Source organism: Notolepis coatsorum, assembly GCF_963971535.1.
Source record: "Notolepis coatsorum genome assembly, chromosome: 6".
NCBI lineage: Eukaryota > Metazoa > Chordata > Actinopteri > Aulopiformes > Paralepididae > Notolepis > Notolepis coatsorum.
Window position 1 is genome coordinate 95,474,838 of NC_140170.1, and position 17,760 is coordinate 95,492,597.

At 42.1% G+C, this 17,760-nt stretch overlaps 1 protein-coding gene across 1 annotated transcript in view; it reads left to right on the forward strand.

Annotated features, from left to right (window-relative positions):
• The window catches only part of trim62.1 (tripartite motif containing 62, tandem duplicate 1), a 150,731-nt gene that overhangs the window by 114,396 nt on the left and 18,575 nt on the right, over positions 1 to 17,760 (forward strand). The window contains exon 4 of the mRNA XM_084316803.1: positions 9,946 to 10,202. Within this exon, the coding sequence (XP_084172929.1) occupies positions 9,946 to 10,202 (257 nt within the window). The remainder of the gene's footprint in view (positions 1 to 9,945; positions 10,203 to 17,760) is intronic.

A 17,760-nucleotide genomic window follows, 5' to 3' on the forward strand; every position in this document is an offset into this window, starting at 1 on the left:
AACTAGAAAGTAATGGTATTTATTCAACAACAGGTGATTGTATAGATTAATATTAGTATCATTAATTGACAACTATGCTCAATGAGTTCACCCACGGAAAGGTTGTTGGGACATTGGTTCCGCACGGACGTTATACGTTGTTACACTTGCTATACAGAAAGCTCCGGTTAGGTTAGCTAGTAGCAGAGGCTCTAGATAAATATTCAACATTCTCTTTTGAGACTCCGCCTCAGACTCTAAAAGCTAAACATTGTCACCGGTATGGCTGTCCTCAACATGTCATTAATTGCGTGCATGTGTGGGAGAGGTCGGTCAGTGATGATACTTAGGATAGCCACGTTAACGTGAGCTAGATGGAAAGAATGTAACGTTACTGGTGAAAAAGTGATTTACCTTGGAATACTCCTTTGCCAACTTGCTGTACTTTGCTTGCAGGTCTGCAGCCATTATTGCTGGATTATGAATAGCTCCAATTTTAGCCAAGGTAACGGTAAGCTAAAACTAGCTTTTCGGTTAGCTCTTCAGCTAATGCTAATACCAGCAAGCGAACACATCAGAGCTCCCCGTCAACACCGCTCTGTCGGGACAATGGCATTTAAGAAAGTATCTGCTGTTAAAATGACAAACAGCATTGACACTTTAATTCACGGTCGATTAAAAACATTTGGAGCTATAAATCAAGTTCTGGAGAAAGCTGCAGAAAACGATAAAAACATACTTATACTTTAGACCAGGGGTTCCCAACCTTTTTTCCCCCAGGGACCCCCAAACATCTCTGATGAAATTCCTGGACCCCCCTCCTAATAAAATACCATAAAATACTTTTTTTTGTCATTTTAATAACAAACTGCTTATACACAGGCATATGCATCATAATTAGACCCACTATGCTTCTTTGACTTGTGCCTTCAATCAACAAATCTCATCTTGCACCATATGTATTTCAAAATGTTGGCCAATATTCAAATCCTGTATTCATCCTCTCAAATCAGGCCCTAATGGTGAACGGTTTGCATTTATGTTGAATGAAGTAAGAATCCACTGCAGTAAAAATATCCTCACCTCGAGTGGTGGTAGTAAGGTTGACTGACATGTCCTGCTTCAGATCCTCATTTTCGATATACTGCACATAAACGATGAGCACAGCCTCGTCTGCGACAGTTGTAGTTTCATCAAGTTGTATGGCAAATGGACCCTTTCTAAGCTTTTCTGACAGCTGCTGCTCGCAATCACTTGACATCTTATCAATTCGGTCTTTCACTACATTGTTCGAGAGTGGTACTGATTTTAGTTTATCCGCCACCTGTGGGCTGCACAGTTTCTAAACCATTTTGATGCAGGCTGGTTTGATGAGCTGCTCGCCAATATTGTGCGGTTTCTTTGCTTTTACAATTAAAAGCGAGCACTCAAAGGAGGCTTCGGTAGCCTTCTGTAAATCACTGCCACCCCTGCTCCACGCTACTCTAACATCAACGGGCTTGTTCGCCTTGAGAGACTGTTCTTTCCTCCGAAAAAAGTCCGGATCCTTCCCAACGGTTTCTGGGTGCTTAGACGCCTGATGTCTCTTCAGCTTGCTGGGCTTCAGGCTCGAGTTTGCCAACTTTTCTTCACAAATCACACACTCAGGTCGTTTGTCTGGTCCCTCAGTGAAGCCCATGGTGATGTAATTTTCGCGATTGCTGTAGGTCCTAACTTTTTTTGCAGATGAGCTGCTGTCATCTCCTTTTCGTTTGTCACACATTTTCGCCTCTGGCGGCTGACTGACGAGCCGAGAAAGTTAACTAGCGTGCTAGGCTAGCTACGGAAAGTGATACAGTCAACTGATTCGCGTTTTAGCGGCTACCCGGTAGCCTACTGTTAACGTTCAAAAATCATGTCTAGATGTTTATTTATTTATCTTTATTTTGTATTGTAGTAGAGAGACTATTCATGCTTCTGATGATAAAAATATGCTAATTAAATATTTCTCTGAAAGAAAAAAACTATAAAAAAAAAAAAAACTCAAATCATCTGTGGTCTGGCGGACCCCCTGCGCCCCCTGGCGGACCCCCAGGGGGTCCGCGGACCCCAGGTTGGGAATCACTGCTTTAGACCATATTTTAGTATGAATATGTGAATGAAAAAGTTTAACGTTGCTACACCCTGAACAATACATATAGGACATTGAATGGGCCATAATAATGGCAATTTAGCAATAGAATTTAAAAAGTTATAGCCCTGCAAAGAAGGGGAACTTCTCCATAGACAAATAGAGCTGGCGAGGGATGGTAAATTATGAATTTAACCCATGGCGATTAAAGTGTTAACGATGCTCTGTTGTCCTTTATATGCCGATTATCATTAGAATCTTAAATTGTACCATATGTCCCCCTTTAGACAACATATGTAACGCTACCAGCGCACTTTTGTTAAGATAATTAGTTGGCCATTCTCGGTCGCTATACCGAGGTCGCAGTATTAGTTTACCGCTGTTCAGATCACGTCGGAGAATATAGACACATCCCAGTGACCTGCGACCTGTGCTAACGCTCTTGGGAAATGCAGTGTTGTAGTTCTCAACATTTTCAGCCTTTAATTTTAAACCAATGCTGCCATCTACTGACAACAAAAAAGTGTTGTCTAATCGTCACCTTGAGAGCTACTTCCGTATACAGCGCCGCCCCAAACCCATTCTAGAGATTCCCACTTTTTGCTGGGAGTGGGGCGTGGCCGTATTTGGTCCCAGACAATAAGAGTGGCTGCAATTGGTCACCGTGACGTTAGTAATATTCACTATTTTCAATATTGTCCACGGCAGTTATTAAGCTTTCTTCTGTGGCCAAAAACATCTAAACATGTCTGGAACTGAAGGGAACACAAAATATTTAATAAGAGCGCACCCATGGGAAAGAACTTGCTCAAAAGGATAACCTAGCCGAGGAAAACCTTGCAGTCCGTCCAGTGACTCGATCTGTGATTGAGGATAACGTCTCATCAATGGAACACAGAATGGATGAGCTTGACCGAGCTGTGAACATTTTGAATGAGCGAGCCGAGGACTGACAACCGGACTGGATAACCTACGGATTCTGGGACTCAAGGAAGGTACAGAGGGCCGATAACCTGTGGCTCCCCACTTAAAGAGGCTTACAGAGCCCACGGAAGATTTACAGAGCCCACGGAACACTCCATCCAGGCCAGTTAAATTCCACAAGTTGTGTGGTACTTGAATCCTTGTGGCAGAACATGAGAAAGGCAAGTTGAACTACGAGGGAAATATCCATCAGACAGGATCTCTTACACCCACGTCGGGGGGCAAGACTGAGTTCAATGACGTTTGTGATCGGCTCATAAAGAAGTTTTGAGATTTGGAGAGGGCATTTTCTAAATCGATTTGGCATGGAAAAGAGACCCAGACAAAAATGAAATCCTTGCAGTTGCTAGTGAATAAAGGAGGCCTCGCCATGCCCAATATACTCTTTTATAAATGTCATGCTCACTTTATGTAAGGATATCTTTTATTAATCCCTCACAGGGAAATTCAAGTGACATACACATACAGCTTATAGTCTCATTAACACATTCACGGCCATTGGAATGTGGCTGGAATGCCAGCTTTCCATTACAAACTTTCACTGTGCATCACGTTGTTTGTAGAGCTAAATCTATATTTTATATTATAGCTATGGATACAATATCATGGTCATTTGACAGTATCAACCTTCCGTTCAAGATGCAAAAAATAAAAAAAAATTCCATCAATACGTTCCCGTTTTATACCGTGGTGAATATGAGTGTTATTTCGGAATGGTCGGGGCTAATTCCTGTTAGGCTATTTATAAGCTGTGACGTGTATTATACCAAATCCATTGGCATTTTGTCCCTACACACGCTACAGTTAAAAAAATCAAATGAATATGAATGATGGGTATTATGTTTCATCATAAATGCATGAAAGAGGGTGGGTCGTTTCTGATGAATTGATTGCCAATAACGGCATTAGTTATTACCACAGCATACGCTGATCAGGGGGATGGCTATGAAATCCTTGCACATCAAACTGAAATTGACGTTAAATTGTCCTTACCTGTGGCCGGTCGGATTCCAAAAAGAATATTCCAATTATTTGATTGCCATCTGGTAGATCATATGTCCATTTGGCCCATGATATAACCCACCACAGCGTGGTGAGTCGGGAGTCCCGAGGGCTATTCAATGCGATCGGGTGAAGCCATAGGGTCACGTTAGTAGAAAAGTCCGCCCGGAGCGTTTTCAGTGTGGCACCCGTTCTGGAACAGGGGTTACTGCATTCTCGATACAGTGCCACTAGCAAGATCTGGCCGGTACTGCACCTTCGGAGTCCCAATATGCCTTTTCCAGGCAAAATACAGCTCCCTGACATTGAATAGGGTATTCAAATCGAATAAAAGAAGAAACCAGTTTTTGGCCGTCAACCGCTTGCTCCTAATAACGTATATATACGTGGTTGGCCAGGAATGTGTTAAACAATCATCATTTCACAATAATTTATCCCCTCTGGGATAAATAAAGGTTTTCAATTTCAATTCAATTACATTTTTACAGTAATAATGGTACATAAATTCAAACAGGCATGTACATTTGTTGACGCATGTCGACTACAGTATGTCTGAGACAGCGTATGTATAGTCTGCTGCAGCCAGCATCTGCATCAGCATCTGCGCCTCGACGGGAGGGAGGGAGGAAAAGAGTTAATGAAGAGTCCTGAAACCACAGTTGCAGCAGCAGGAAGGGGCGGGGCTAGGCTCTGACAACATTTGCTGTCAGCTTGGGGGTGGGACTTGGTGACGAGACAGTCTTCTTGGCTCCCCCCCTCTAGCACGCATACTAATTAGCTACCGTCCCACGTGGGACAGGTGCCGGACATAGACGTGGAAGGGGGGGTGGGGGCCGCTTGCCATTCCTATCTCCATTCGGCCTGGCCTTGGAGCTCCACAATCCTCAGCACGGAATTTGTTTTGTTCATCCGCCTGATACGCAGCGAGTCTCTTAATCAGTTCAATGTGGGAGGCTTCAATCCTGGCCAACGCCATCGCCAGAGGATTTACGTCCTTCCGAATTATTTTTAAACAAAACCAATCCCAGATGACGATCGCTCCCAAGCCGATCAGCATGAATGCGAAGAGGAAAAAGACATATGGCGTTCCATTTTCCCCAACTGTCAATAGAAAATTCAGATTGAAATGTTCCAAGCGGGCAGATCAGATCAGCCGAATCCTGCTTCCTTGAAGAAAATATGCGATCAATTGCCGAAAATGACCAGCTTATTAGATCCATTCAAAGAGGGTGTCTTAATGTAATCCAATAGTTACAGGAACAATTTAAATGGTAAATGGCTGCATTTATATAGCGCTTTTATCTAAAGCGCTCTACAATTTGTTCCTCACATTTTACCCATTCACTTACACATTCACACACAGACGGCGGAGGCAACCATGCAAGGTGCCAACCTGCTCATCGGGAGCAATTAGGGGTTAAGTGTCTTACTCAAGGACACATTGACATGCCGCCCGGGAGGAGCGGGAATCGAACCGGGAATCTCCGGATTTCCAGACAACTTCTCTACCTCCCAAGCCACTGTCGCCTCTTTAATCTACTTTAATTTAATTGTCCAAAGGAGCATTTCTTTGGATTTCTGCAAGCAGGACACTTTATTCATTCACTACCTGTACCCTTGCGAGTTATCTCTCTCTACAGTGAGGTGGTGAATTTAATTTCTGACCGAAAAGGTGTATCACACTTTATTTCATCCTTCTATTTTTTGCTGTACTCCCTCGACACATCAGAGGTAACCAACTCCTTCTGTAAGTGGGAGGAGGATGTAAACAATGAGTAGATTGAGGATGACTGGTAGGAGGCCATAGACTCTGTAAAGAGTGTCTCTACCTGCAATAGATTAAGGGAAATGCAGTATAAAAAAAAGGCAAACTGCACATCACACCTGTGCTACTAAACAGAATGGATGGCAAGATATCAGTGTATCGGTGTACTAGATGCCATACAGATCTCTGAACTTATTTTCATTATTTTTAGGAGTGCAAGTTGATTTCCAGGTTCTGGAGTTGCATTGCCTGTGAACTAAGTGATATATTTCAGGTCAAAATAAAGAAAGATCCGGGAGTCTATCTTTGGCCTACCCTCAAAAAAGGATTCTTTATTAATTGGATTAAAGACGACCCACCTACTGCCACGCTTTGGTACAAAGAGATGTTCAATGTTCTCCCCACAAGAAAATAAGTGGCTCAAAGGAAAACTCCAACATTTTGGGAAATTAGCTTATTTGCCATCTACCCTGGAGTTAGACAAGAAGATGCATACCCTTTTTCTTCTCTGTGCATGCAGTAGGGTGCATGCAGTGGGAACTAGGCTAATGGAGGAACCTACTTCCAGTGACTGACGCTAAGCTAGGCTAACGGTGCGCATCTTCCTACTCCTACTGCATGCACAGAGAAGAAAAAGGTATGTATCTTAACACTCCAACATTTTGGGAACCCTGGAGTTAGACAAGAAGATGCATACCTTTTTCTTCTCTGTGCATGCAGTAGGAGTAGGAAGACGTTGGGAACTAGGCTAATGGAGGAACCTACTTCCAGTGACTGACGCTAAGCTAGGCTAACGGTGCATGTCTTCCTACTCCTACTGCATGCACAGAGAAGAAAAAAGGTATGTATCTTCTTGTCTAACTCCAGGGTAGATGGCAAATAAGCTAATTTCCCAAAATGTTGGAGTTTTCCTATAAGTGGCTCTTCTGGCTCCTTCTGAAAGGACAGTGTCCTTTTGATTGGAACCCTTCCTCCAAGAAGAATGACTCCTTATCAGGATACCAATGTTCTTTGGTTTATACTGTATATGATCTTTCCCCTTTTGTAATGCATGTATTAATGTGATTCAATGCTGATTATGAATGACTACTAAGGGAATCAAATGGGAAGCAGCCAGCAGCCGGAGAACTGGAGAACTACTAGGAATGTCTGATCACTAAATGTGTCTGACTCTTACCACCTAACCTGCACGGACTACAACGTATAACGTATGACATATACTGTATCATGCCAGTTTAGGGTACCTTGTGTATACTGCGTCTGTGTATACTGTTTATGTAGCCCCTTTCATGACTGTGATGCACGCCAACAAGGTTTGGCCGAGTGAATCCACAGTCCCTTGCTCCTCAATAGGAAACCAACCTAGATTTACCATGAAGAACTGGTCTTATCCGAACCGATTGTTAAGTATCACAGAGGAATTTCAAAGGTACTCACAGTTGCACAAGGGTCTTGGACAGATAATCGCAATGGTTTGAAAGCTCGGCATTGTTAATACACTTTTTAAATAATTTTTATAAACTGGTCAACACTGCTCAAAACGGCTTTAGCTGCCTGATGTGCCGGAAATAAAGCTGTGTTGACCAGTGTTGAGGAGCAAGGGACTGTGGATTCACTCAGCCAAACCTTGTTGGCGTGCATCACAGTCACGAAAGGGGCTAACTGTTTATGTTACTTACACATAGTATATTCAGATTCAGAAGTGTTTTATTGCCCATATTTATTGTAACGTATAATATAACTGATAATACATCTGCACCTTTGTTTACACTGCTTATTTATTCTACTATTTTAGGGATGTCCCGATCGCCTTTTTTTGCTCCCGATCCGATTCCGATCATGTGATTTTAAATATCTACCGATTCCGATCGTTCCCGATCCGATCTTTCACATTAGTAATCAATTTTGACGCATTTTTGTCAGAAACTGGTGGAGCAAGACAAGTCCCTCTGTTGGCTATAGTCCCTGGAGGGGCGCGAGCGCGGCGGCTCTTGTTATTACATTCACCCTGAGAAATGTGCTTCATGAGAAATATTAAAAGTTTCAATATATGTTTGCACATTAGTATACATTCAGTGTTCGACTTACGGTCTGAAACGCCGACGATAATCCTTAGTCACAGCAAATAAATGACGTTATCCAGGTGAAAAGTTAGTCTGAAAAGTCCGCCTCCAGGCTCCAGTCTGCTGCTTCATGAGTTGTTCCTCCACACGGAATGTCGTCCTTGCAAACATTGCAATTGCTGGACTGGCTTGACTTTCTATTTTAAAATGCTTAGTTCCAACTTCCAAACCTCTAGCTGCTTTTAGTCACAGCAAATAATTGACGTTATCCAGGTGAAAAGTTAGTCTGAAAAGTCCGCCTCCAGGCTCCAGCCTGCTGAGTTTTTCCTCCACACGGAATGTCGTCCTTGCAAACATTGCAATTGCTGTTGGACTGGCTTCACTTTCTATTTTAAAATGCTTAGTTCCAACTTCCAAACCTCTAGCTGCTCAAGTGAGTGGATAACAGTGTTTCGGGAGCGACGTGTTGTACTGTTGTTGTGATGTGAGCGTGTAGCCAGAACACCGGTCTAAATTAAAGGGAAAGTGTTTGTTGCAACGGTGTAAATTAAAGGGAATGTGTTTGTTGTGGACAATTATTCTGCTCTGTGTGACAATAAATACATTAATGATATATTATATGTAATTTAAAACCAAGACTAAGGCCTCCGTATGAGTTTAAGACGTGAACATGGTCATGTTTGTTGAAAAAAAAAAAAAAAAAAAAAAACTTTTATTGACTGCCGATTTTTATTTAATTTCCTTTCCCGATCCCGATCCTCTGAAAAGCACGTGATCGGATCGGGACATCCCTAATTACCATGCCCATACCTCTACCTCCCCTCCCCCCTCCCGCATGCTGCTATGAAGCCCAAATTTCCCCAAGGGGATCGATAAAGGAATATATTATCTTAAAGGTTTAACAAATATTTGTGAATGAGGCCTGGCAAATGTGTCCTTTTTAGTGTGGTTGTGATCGCACTCCTTGTGGTTATTGCCAGACATCTGATCCTTTTGTTCCGTCACGATGATGCGGTTCCTAACGCTCATTTAATCCCTGGCTTCCTGTTTTCTCCTTCAACTGCAAATAAATGTCCACAACTTTCCCCCTCACTCCCTCAGCTTTAGCTCCTACGCTCTCCTCCCCGCTATCTGCGCCCTCTTTGTAATAGCATCAGTTTCTCTGCCGGTTTGCCACTCTTCTAATCACCCGCCTCCGCGCACACTGGATGTCCCTAGCCGAATGTACCCGTTCTGCCTGTTGAGCAGCTTCTGTGTCCTCTCTCTCTCTCCCAAAAAAAGTGCTCACTTAAAATCGATTCACGTAGAACTTGAATCAATGAATAAATGTTTACATAATGTTTACGGAATTAAAGCACTCTGTGTGCCCCTGGGGATTCTGGCTCTCATTCCAATTAAGAGTCAAACTATAGGGTATAGTGACTGAACATTTAACAAAAGCCAGCTACTGTGTCCACCATCAGATTGTAGCATGTATAGAAACTAGTGCTGTCAATAGATTAAATTCTTTTTTACTAATTCATCTCACAATTTTCTGTAATTAATCTAGATTAAAAATAGCATTTTTCTACTTAAGACCGAAGCTTGTAACAGATATTTACTTGAGTAAAATCATGGAATTAATGTAAAATCAACACAAATAAAGTATATTTAGATTCAAAGACTATTTTAATAGCTTTCTTTGAATACAGTTTCTCTCCTGTGAAATACAAATGTTCAACAAAACCATCAACATTGACTCAGCTAGACCTTTCTTAAATCCGCGGCGCTAAGATTGAGGATTTTTCACTCCATAGATTAATCTAGATACATTTCTTTTAATGCTTTAAATAATTTAAATTAATCTTAAATTAAAGCATTCATTTTGACAGCCCTAATAGAAACTTTAAGAGAGCTTTTTCCTCTCTTTAGCCCTTTCACTGCGACAATACAGAAGGTTAATCCTTTCACTACCACACTACAGAAGGTTAACATTTCATTACCACACTACAGATATTGTGGTAGTGAAAGGGTTAATATATTTATTCTCTCTTTTTCTCCAGTCCTCTGCTAAGAGCCTGCGTGCGACCATCGGGGATGCGTTCGAGCGCCTGCACAGGTTCCTGCGGGAGCGTCAGAAGAGCATGCTGGAGGAACTGGAGACGGACACGGCGCGCAAGCTGGCCGACATCGAGCACAAGATCCAGCGCTACAGTCAGCAGCTGCGCGACGTCAAGGAAGGCATCCTCATCCTCCAGGAGCGCCTCAACGAGACGGGACGCCACGACTTCCTGGAGGGCGTGGCCGTCACCTCCGAGAGGTACTCGCTTTATTCCAGTGCTCGTTACCACCGCGTCACTGTTAGTGTTGTGAAGGATCAGATTAAACCGAATATATATATTTATTTATGGATATATATTTAATAGTATTTGTATATCGTTTGATATCCCTTGTATATTCCTTGTACATATACACTGAATATCCCTTTAGTCTACTAACAGCCCATAATAGTTTCATTCTCCCATTGGACAAGAACTTGGCGCCAGCAGCCAAGCCCCTTGGTTCAAGTTCAATCGTGCCGACGAACATGTCGTTACTAGCCCGGTTCCGCGTAGGAATACGTCTGGCGAAATACGAATGGTACTATTTGTTCACAGCGCATATATATATGGCGCAAGTAAAGTAGAACTTTCTTTTAGTCCCTTAGCCCTTAGTTCTTTACCCTCCAACCTAGTGGCAAGACGTTAGCCTCACCCACGATACACGTGTGGTGCAGTATGGTCAACTTGGCCTCAGAATGGCATTGAGACATCGTGTGGATTAATAGTTGAATTGTCATAGTTTGGCACTATACCGTCGAGTGGGACGTATTTCTATTAAGTTAATAATAGTCTATTATGTATGGTGCATCGTTCGGTTAGAGTTATACAGTGAGTAGTACCCCCATCGTTTCCTCGCGTTATCTAGAGTCTTAACCAGGCTGGGCAGACCACGTGTGGTGCTTTCATCCGAGGAGTTCTGGGCTAGGACGAGTGGACCTGCACATTGGATTACCTTACCCGGACGACGGCGAGCCCTACACGGCTTGGATTATCTACTTGCTTTGGGTGCTTTGATTTATGCCATGGATAACAGCCAACACTGGTGAGTGTTGGAACTACCCCCCGAGAGGAGTCCAGGTGAGACGGCGCTCTACCCCGAGTGAGGTCGCCTCACGTCTCTTCGTTGTCGACCAGCAGCTACCGTCTACAAGAGGGCCCAACTGTATTCATCTGTGGACCAAGGTTCTGTGGGCACCGTGTTCAGCACTCTGAATTCTCCCAAGAAATCGTTGGCCAGATGGGATATCGCCGGCGGCTCTCCTAACCCCCCCCCCTACTGACTTACAACCAGCAGGACCCCCCTTTAGTATATCCAGCTATAATCATTAAGTACCATCGCTATAGTTCCCTAAAGAACCAGGTTGTATACTTGCTTCCTGCGTAACCAGAGATTGGACATTCAATGTTGATTTGCCTACGAATACTAATTTGCCTTACAAGTGCATTCAAATCATAAATGTCATTAAGTGAACGTTGTATATACCCTTTGCTATATATTAAATATTCGACTTATACATTTGTGTGGACTTGGTTTCATGGTGGGAAAGTGTTCATCATATCTATATCATGTACTGTGTGGCCAGTAGTTAAAGTACATAAAGCAGTAGTGGTTTAATGATACCATACTTATCAATACAGTCAGGGAATTGTACCCCTCAGTTACAGTTAGGCTCCGCCTCTCTACCGCACAGCCCCAAGCAGTCGTGAAGGCTGTGCACCGACCGATCACTCTGGGTAGTATAAACGTTTGGTTTATTGACCTGTGGTTTATTGTTACACAATTTAAAGTTAACCTTGGACAAAGAAAGTATCATTATGTTCTTAATTTTGCAGTACAAATTACAATATGATAGGACATCATTCATCATGATAGGTCATGGCTATCCAATTGTCATGTTGCTATTTCATTCAAAATTTTCTATTTTTTTTTAATTCTTTAATACTGCTGCAAGGACATTTATTTTGATTACTTAAAAATATTAAAAAAAAATATATACAGTATAATGTACAGTATATGTAGGCTGTCAAAGTTAACGCAGTATTAATGCGTTAACGCCCGATTATATTAACGTCACTCTTTTTTTTAACTCACTATTAACTTTTTAGAAAAAAATAATGTATTGTTATTTTTTACTAGACTCATTGTACTATTGTGTGTGTGTGTGATAGAGAGGGGGGTGAGAGAGATGAGGAAGGGGCAAGAGGGAAAGAGAGCTGGGAGAGTGTGTGTGAGAGAGAGGGGGGGGGCGGGGTGTGAGTCCTCAGCCCTTGTGTGGGTGAATGTAACAAGTTCCTAACGTTTTCTTTCCCCTATTATTTCATGCACACTTTATTCATTGTTTTAAATTATTATTTTCTTTTAAGTTATTTTGTGCATCACTCTGTTTTGAAATTGATGCACATTTGCAATGCATGAGGGTCATCCTTTTGTGTTAAATGGCTGCATAAAGCAAGCATTTGTTGACTCATGTTGATAAAGAGTATTAAAACTTGGAACTTGAAAAAGATCCGTTTAAGGTATGATAAAAAGAAGTCGCAAGTTAACTATGGAAAATCATGCGTTTAATCAGATTAAAGGTCCCGTGTCTTATAAATGGCCTTTTCCAGTGTTTAGCATTGTTTCCTAGCAATGGGGGATTCCATCAATGTGGTCTGTGTCTCTAATTATCATTTTGACTCATCAGTCTAGTCTCGGGTTCACAAGATCTTCCCTCACTCAACTAAGCCATTCTGATTTTACTGTTTTGCTGACGTGAATAAGGCACTGGTTGTAGTCACCGCCCACAATTAACAATTCGCTCAACAGAGCGAGTGGAATTACTTCCTCAAACAGAGGGTGCCGACAGACAGCAGAGAACGAGGGAGAGGGAGAGAGAGAGAAGGAGGAAGAGATAGAGAGGGAGAGAGAGAGAGGGACCTCGCCCAGATGAGGAGTGTGTAAATGTGTGCGCGCGCGGGGATGGATCTTCTCCCCCACAGTCGGGAGCACTCGCATATCACTGTCAAAATATCGTTGCGCAAGCTCCCACGCGCAGTCGCGCACGCCCATATTCCGATCTGTGCAATAATATTCACAGGGGTATATATTGTCATTTGAAACAAGTTACCAATGCATTGTCCCGTGGGATTATGCCCCCCCCCCCCCCCCCCCCCGTGGCAAAATGAATTAGTATCCCCCTCAATCTTTCGATCTCTCTCTCTGTCTGCCAATTGCAGACTGTGGGTGACTGTCACTCAAAGCGCTTATGGATGGAGCCCAGCCCAAAAACAGCTTGAAATCTTGAAGTGGAAAATGCTGCTTTAGAGTAATTGATTAGAAATAGAAAACAATGAGTTTTTTGGGAAAAAATTTATTACAGATGTGTTCCATAGACTCACAGGAATTGTGTAAAGTTGCCCAAATAGTGAAAGGAATAGCAATGCATGTCCCCTTTAAATATTTGTATCGATTGACAGCAGTGGCGTTGTTAGCCCTGGGCTTCCGGGGCTTTAGCCCCGGATGTTTTTCTCCTAGCCCCGGAGCTTAAAAAATAATAATAATAATAATAATTGTTTAAATTATTATTATTATTATTTTTTGTGGCAGCATCCTCATTGTCTGTGCTGAATGTTTGTTAGTGTTTGGTATTTTTTGTTTGTTTTTAGTACTTTTAAACATCCATTTTTAGTAAGTAGTAGTTTTCATTTGATCCTATCCGATTTGTGGACTTTTCTTTTTAGTGTCCTGAAAGGCGCCTTATAAATAAAATGCATTATTATTATTATTATTATTATTATTATTATTATTATTAATATTATTATTATTATTATTATTATTATTATTATTATTATTATTATTATTATTATCATCATCCAGGATGGAAAAGAAACTTTGGATAGTAGGGAATGCATCTCTGCCTGTCCTGGCCAGGAAACACTTTGCAACTGTGATCTCCTGGCAGTAGTTGGATTGTTGTAATGTGTGGCGAGGGGTTGCAGCAATTCCACTGAGAGAAACTGGTCTGAGGCTGGATGACATGCCTGCATGCAGGGGGCGAAATTTAAGCCCGCCGCCCGCCATTGGCGCTCAGTTTTTACCTTTGGCGCTTGCCACTGAGAGGTCTGCCCGCCGTGTGGCGTGTACGTAGTTCATAGCGATACTCTTATTTTGAAAATCTGTGCCGGTCTCATTTCCGCCCCAAGCGCAGCTCCAGTCATAATATCGATGGCTCCGGCAGTTAGCAACATTCGGTTCGTATGATACTCTTATTTTGAAAAAAATCGTGGCAACGAGTCATATCCGCCCAGCCCTTGCAGCGGGATACTATTGGCTTCTGCTCGTATCAACACAGAGGCAGTCTGCTCTAGTCTAGAGCGGACCTCCATGAGCTACCGTTACTGTTTAAACAATGACCCAGTCAACTATTCACTTTTAGTTTAATACATGACGAGGCATTGTCTAACGGTATCTAGCTGGCTAGCTACTGATAGCTGCTGATATCAACAAATGCTCCAGCAATAGTCGACTCAAGTGCATAATACCTCCGTTCCCTCGTTAGCTAGCTCACGTTAGCTAGCTCACGTTAGATCTATATGTCCCAGTAAACTAAATTGTCTTAACGTTATCTAGCGGGCTAGCAGTAGCTACAGATAGCTCCTGATATCAATGTCTTATAACATTGATTCAATGCGTATTCTAGCTGAGGGCTTGATGAATGTGATTTGACCAAAGAACCGTAACATTATACCAATAGGGTCCAGCTGCAGCGCCAGAGAATCCTTGCATGCTGAATGTAGAGTATTAGTATAGGGTCTAGCTGCAACACCGGAGAATCCTTGCTGGAGCTGGAGGCTACTCAAGTATACACACAGACAGTGGAGCTGTTTGCAGATAGCAAGCATTTTGACTTATTGCGTGGTGGCGATGTCTCGCAGATAATACAACTACAAGTATGATTATATAATATATATTTTATTTAAAAAAAAAATTATATAAAATATATATATATTTTTTTTTATACTCAAAAAATATGGCAGGTAAGAAATTTGTTTGGCGGGTAGATTCTTCCCATCTACCCGCCACTGGCCGGTGAGTCAAAAAGTTAATTTCGCTCCCTGCCTGCATGCCTCTCATAAATTGTTCTCCAACTCATGAGAACCTGCTCTCAAGCTCTTGCAGCATTCTGTCGAGGACTGGATAGAACAGTCTCTGTCTCAGCTGATCTCCTGAGCTGAGGTCTGAGCTTGTGCCACAAGATGACTCAACTACATACTCGTCCATCCTTTTCTGCTTCCTTCTTTGGCTGGTAGTATGTTCCTCAATCCCAAGGCCATTACATAGGGCCTTTGTCCTGTCATACATGTCCACTGCCATCTCTGAGGTGCGATAACCTTTGAGTGTGTCCTGCACTGTGCTTTTAAATAGTACAGATAGGTATTGAAGATGTGCACTTTAACACAATGGCGCCCGACCACGGAGATCTCCGTGTTTCGATTCCACCCGTTGTGGACAGAAGCACGGATATATCCGTGGCAAGTTGTTATTGCTTTTATTCCATTTTAATAACCTATTCAAGGTTGCCGAGCGGCACTGCAGATGTACCCTACTCTTTGAATTCGAGAGTGCAATACCGGCCAGATCCTCTTAGGGGCGCTATTGCGATAATGCAGTGTGCCCTGTGGCTGAACGGAGCATTCTAGTTTTCAGTTAGCTGGATTCTGGATGTGCAACATGTAGCTTGGATTACGTTTTGGATTGCGGATTTCACTATGCAATAAGGGGATTTATCATCAGCCAATGGACATATCGATCTACCAGATGGCGATCGATAACGGGGAAATGCTCGGGGGGATCCCACCGGCCCATGGTAAGATCTTTTTCACGTAAAGTACATCCCGATCGGGCCTCGTTTTGATAGCCATCCATCCGATCAATTAATGAGGCTAATGCGGTTATTGGTAATCAATAATCAGAAACGACGTCCCCCGCCCCCCCCCCCCCCCCCCCTTGAGGATTGTGCCGATCATATGCAGTTTGAGTTATTTCTGTAGCGCGAAAGATTACATGATAAAAAAAAAAAAAAATTTAACTTTTTTCTTTTCATGTCAACGTTCACACGCACAATATACGCTTAGGAGACATGCTCAGAAGATGTTGGTTCTCTTTGGATCCACCTACATTATGTGAACAGACATTCTCAGTCATGACGTTTACCAAGTCCAGGTACAGATCCTCTCTCACTGATGAACATCTGGCAGCTGTGCTTCACATCTCCACCTCAGACATGCAACCTGACTTTGATGGACTTGTTAAAGCTCAACAGAGACTGGATTTCTCACACTGAATGAAAAAAAAAGAACTGAAGAACACTAAAATGTGGAAATATAACCAGTGAAATGGGACACTTGATATTTTTTTTTCTTTTTTTTGCACAGTTCTGAAAACATTAAATGTTTAATATAGGCATGTAAAGTAAAAAAGGCTACAGTCTTGTTTATTTTTGCTATAAGATGATGTGATGTCTTTAGAAAGCTAAGAAAATCCTTGTTTCAATAGTATATGAAACTCAAAATGCCTTTTGTTATTAATGTTTCACATTTTGTTTATCATTTTGGCAATACATTCTATTTGAATAAATGATATTTTTGAAAGCTAACCTCACCTTTTAACACTTTAACTGCCACACACGAGATATCTCTGGTTTATTTTTATGTGGTTGAAAGCCACTCACGAGATTTCTCGGAATTATTATTATTATTTTTTTTTAGCGATCTGAAATCATATTGCATCACGCGAGCCTACCCGAGTATACACGAGCTCCGCCGGAGAGCATATGTGGAAAAAAGCGCCCCCTATCGTCTCCCAGATGACATAAGGGATTTTGGAATGGACTCAATGAAAATTGATGGGGAAAAAAATCCGGTACTCCACATTTTCCAGTTCACTGATCCAGCCGGGGTTACCACAGTTCATTCTGGAGCATCTGAGCCCCGCTGATCATGGAGTTCTACTGTATCGCGTTGGATCTATACACTTATCGATTTTTTCGAATGGTGATCAGGAATTGGAATATACCAGTTGGATACCATCTGATGTCAGATAAGGACTCTATGTTATCAATGTTAGGATAATGAGACAAATTTTGATGAAGTTATAAGCTGTTTTGTGAAATGTCCTCTTTCGGTTTCACTGTAAAAGTCCGAGAGGAAATCAATGCGGCGATTATCCGTGCGCGGCCCGAATGTGCTTGCGTGCACGTATAATATTGATCATCTAGCGTTTATTTGAAAACGATTCATAAAAAGGCCGACGAATATCAACGTTGTGGAATATTCCAGTAAAAGACGATTTTCATAGAATGGTCCAGAATGGGCTGTTTTTCTATCTCAAAACGGCTGCTTTTCTAAATGCTCTAAAACGGAAATGACGCGATAAAAAACCAATCTGCCTCGACAGCACTGACTGGAAAATAGTCTTTGATAATGCGATGGGCAGATTAGACACATAGCCATAATTTAAAACATAGATTAGGCGATATTAACGTTAACATTGGCGCCGATGGTGGCATTCAGTGGGTAAAAGAAAACCCGGCGTGGCACTCAAAGTGTTAATTGCCAAATAATAACACACTCTTACCAGGGGTCAAAACAATGCCATTTACTGCTTTTTATATAGAAATAAAATGTATATTATGCATAATTGAGTTTGGAATTTTGGTCCGGCCCCCCAACATATTTTCAGTTGCTCATTCGGCCCCCTGGGAAAAATAATTGCCCACCCCTGCTATAAAGTATAGA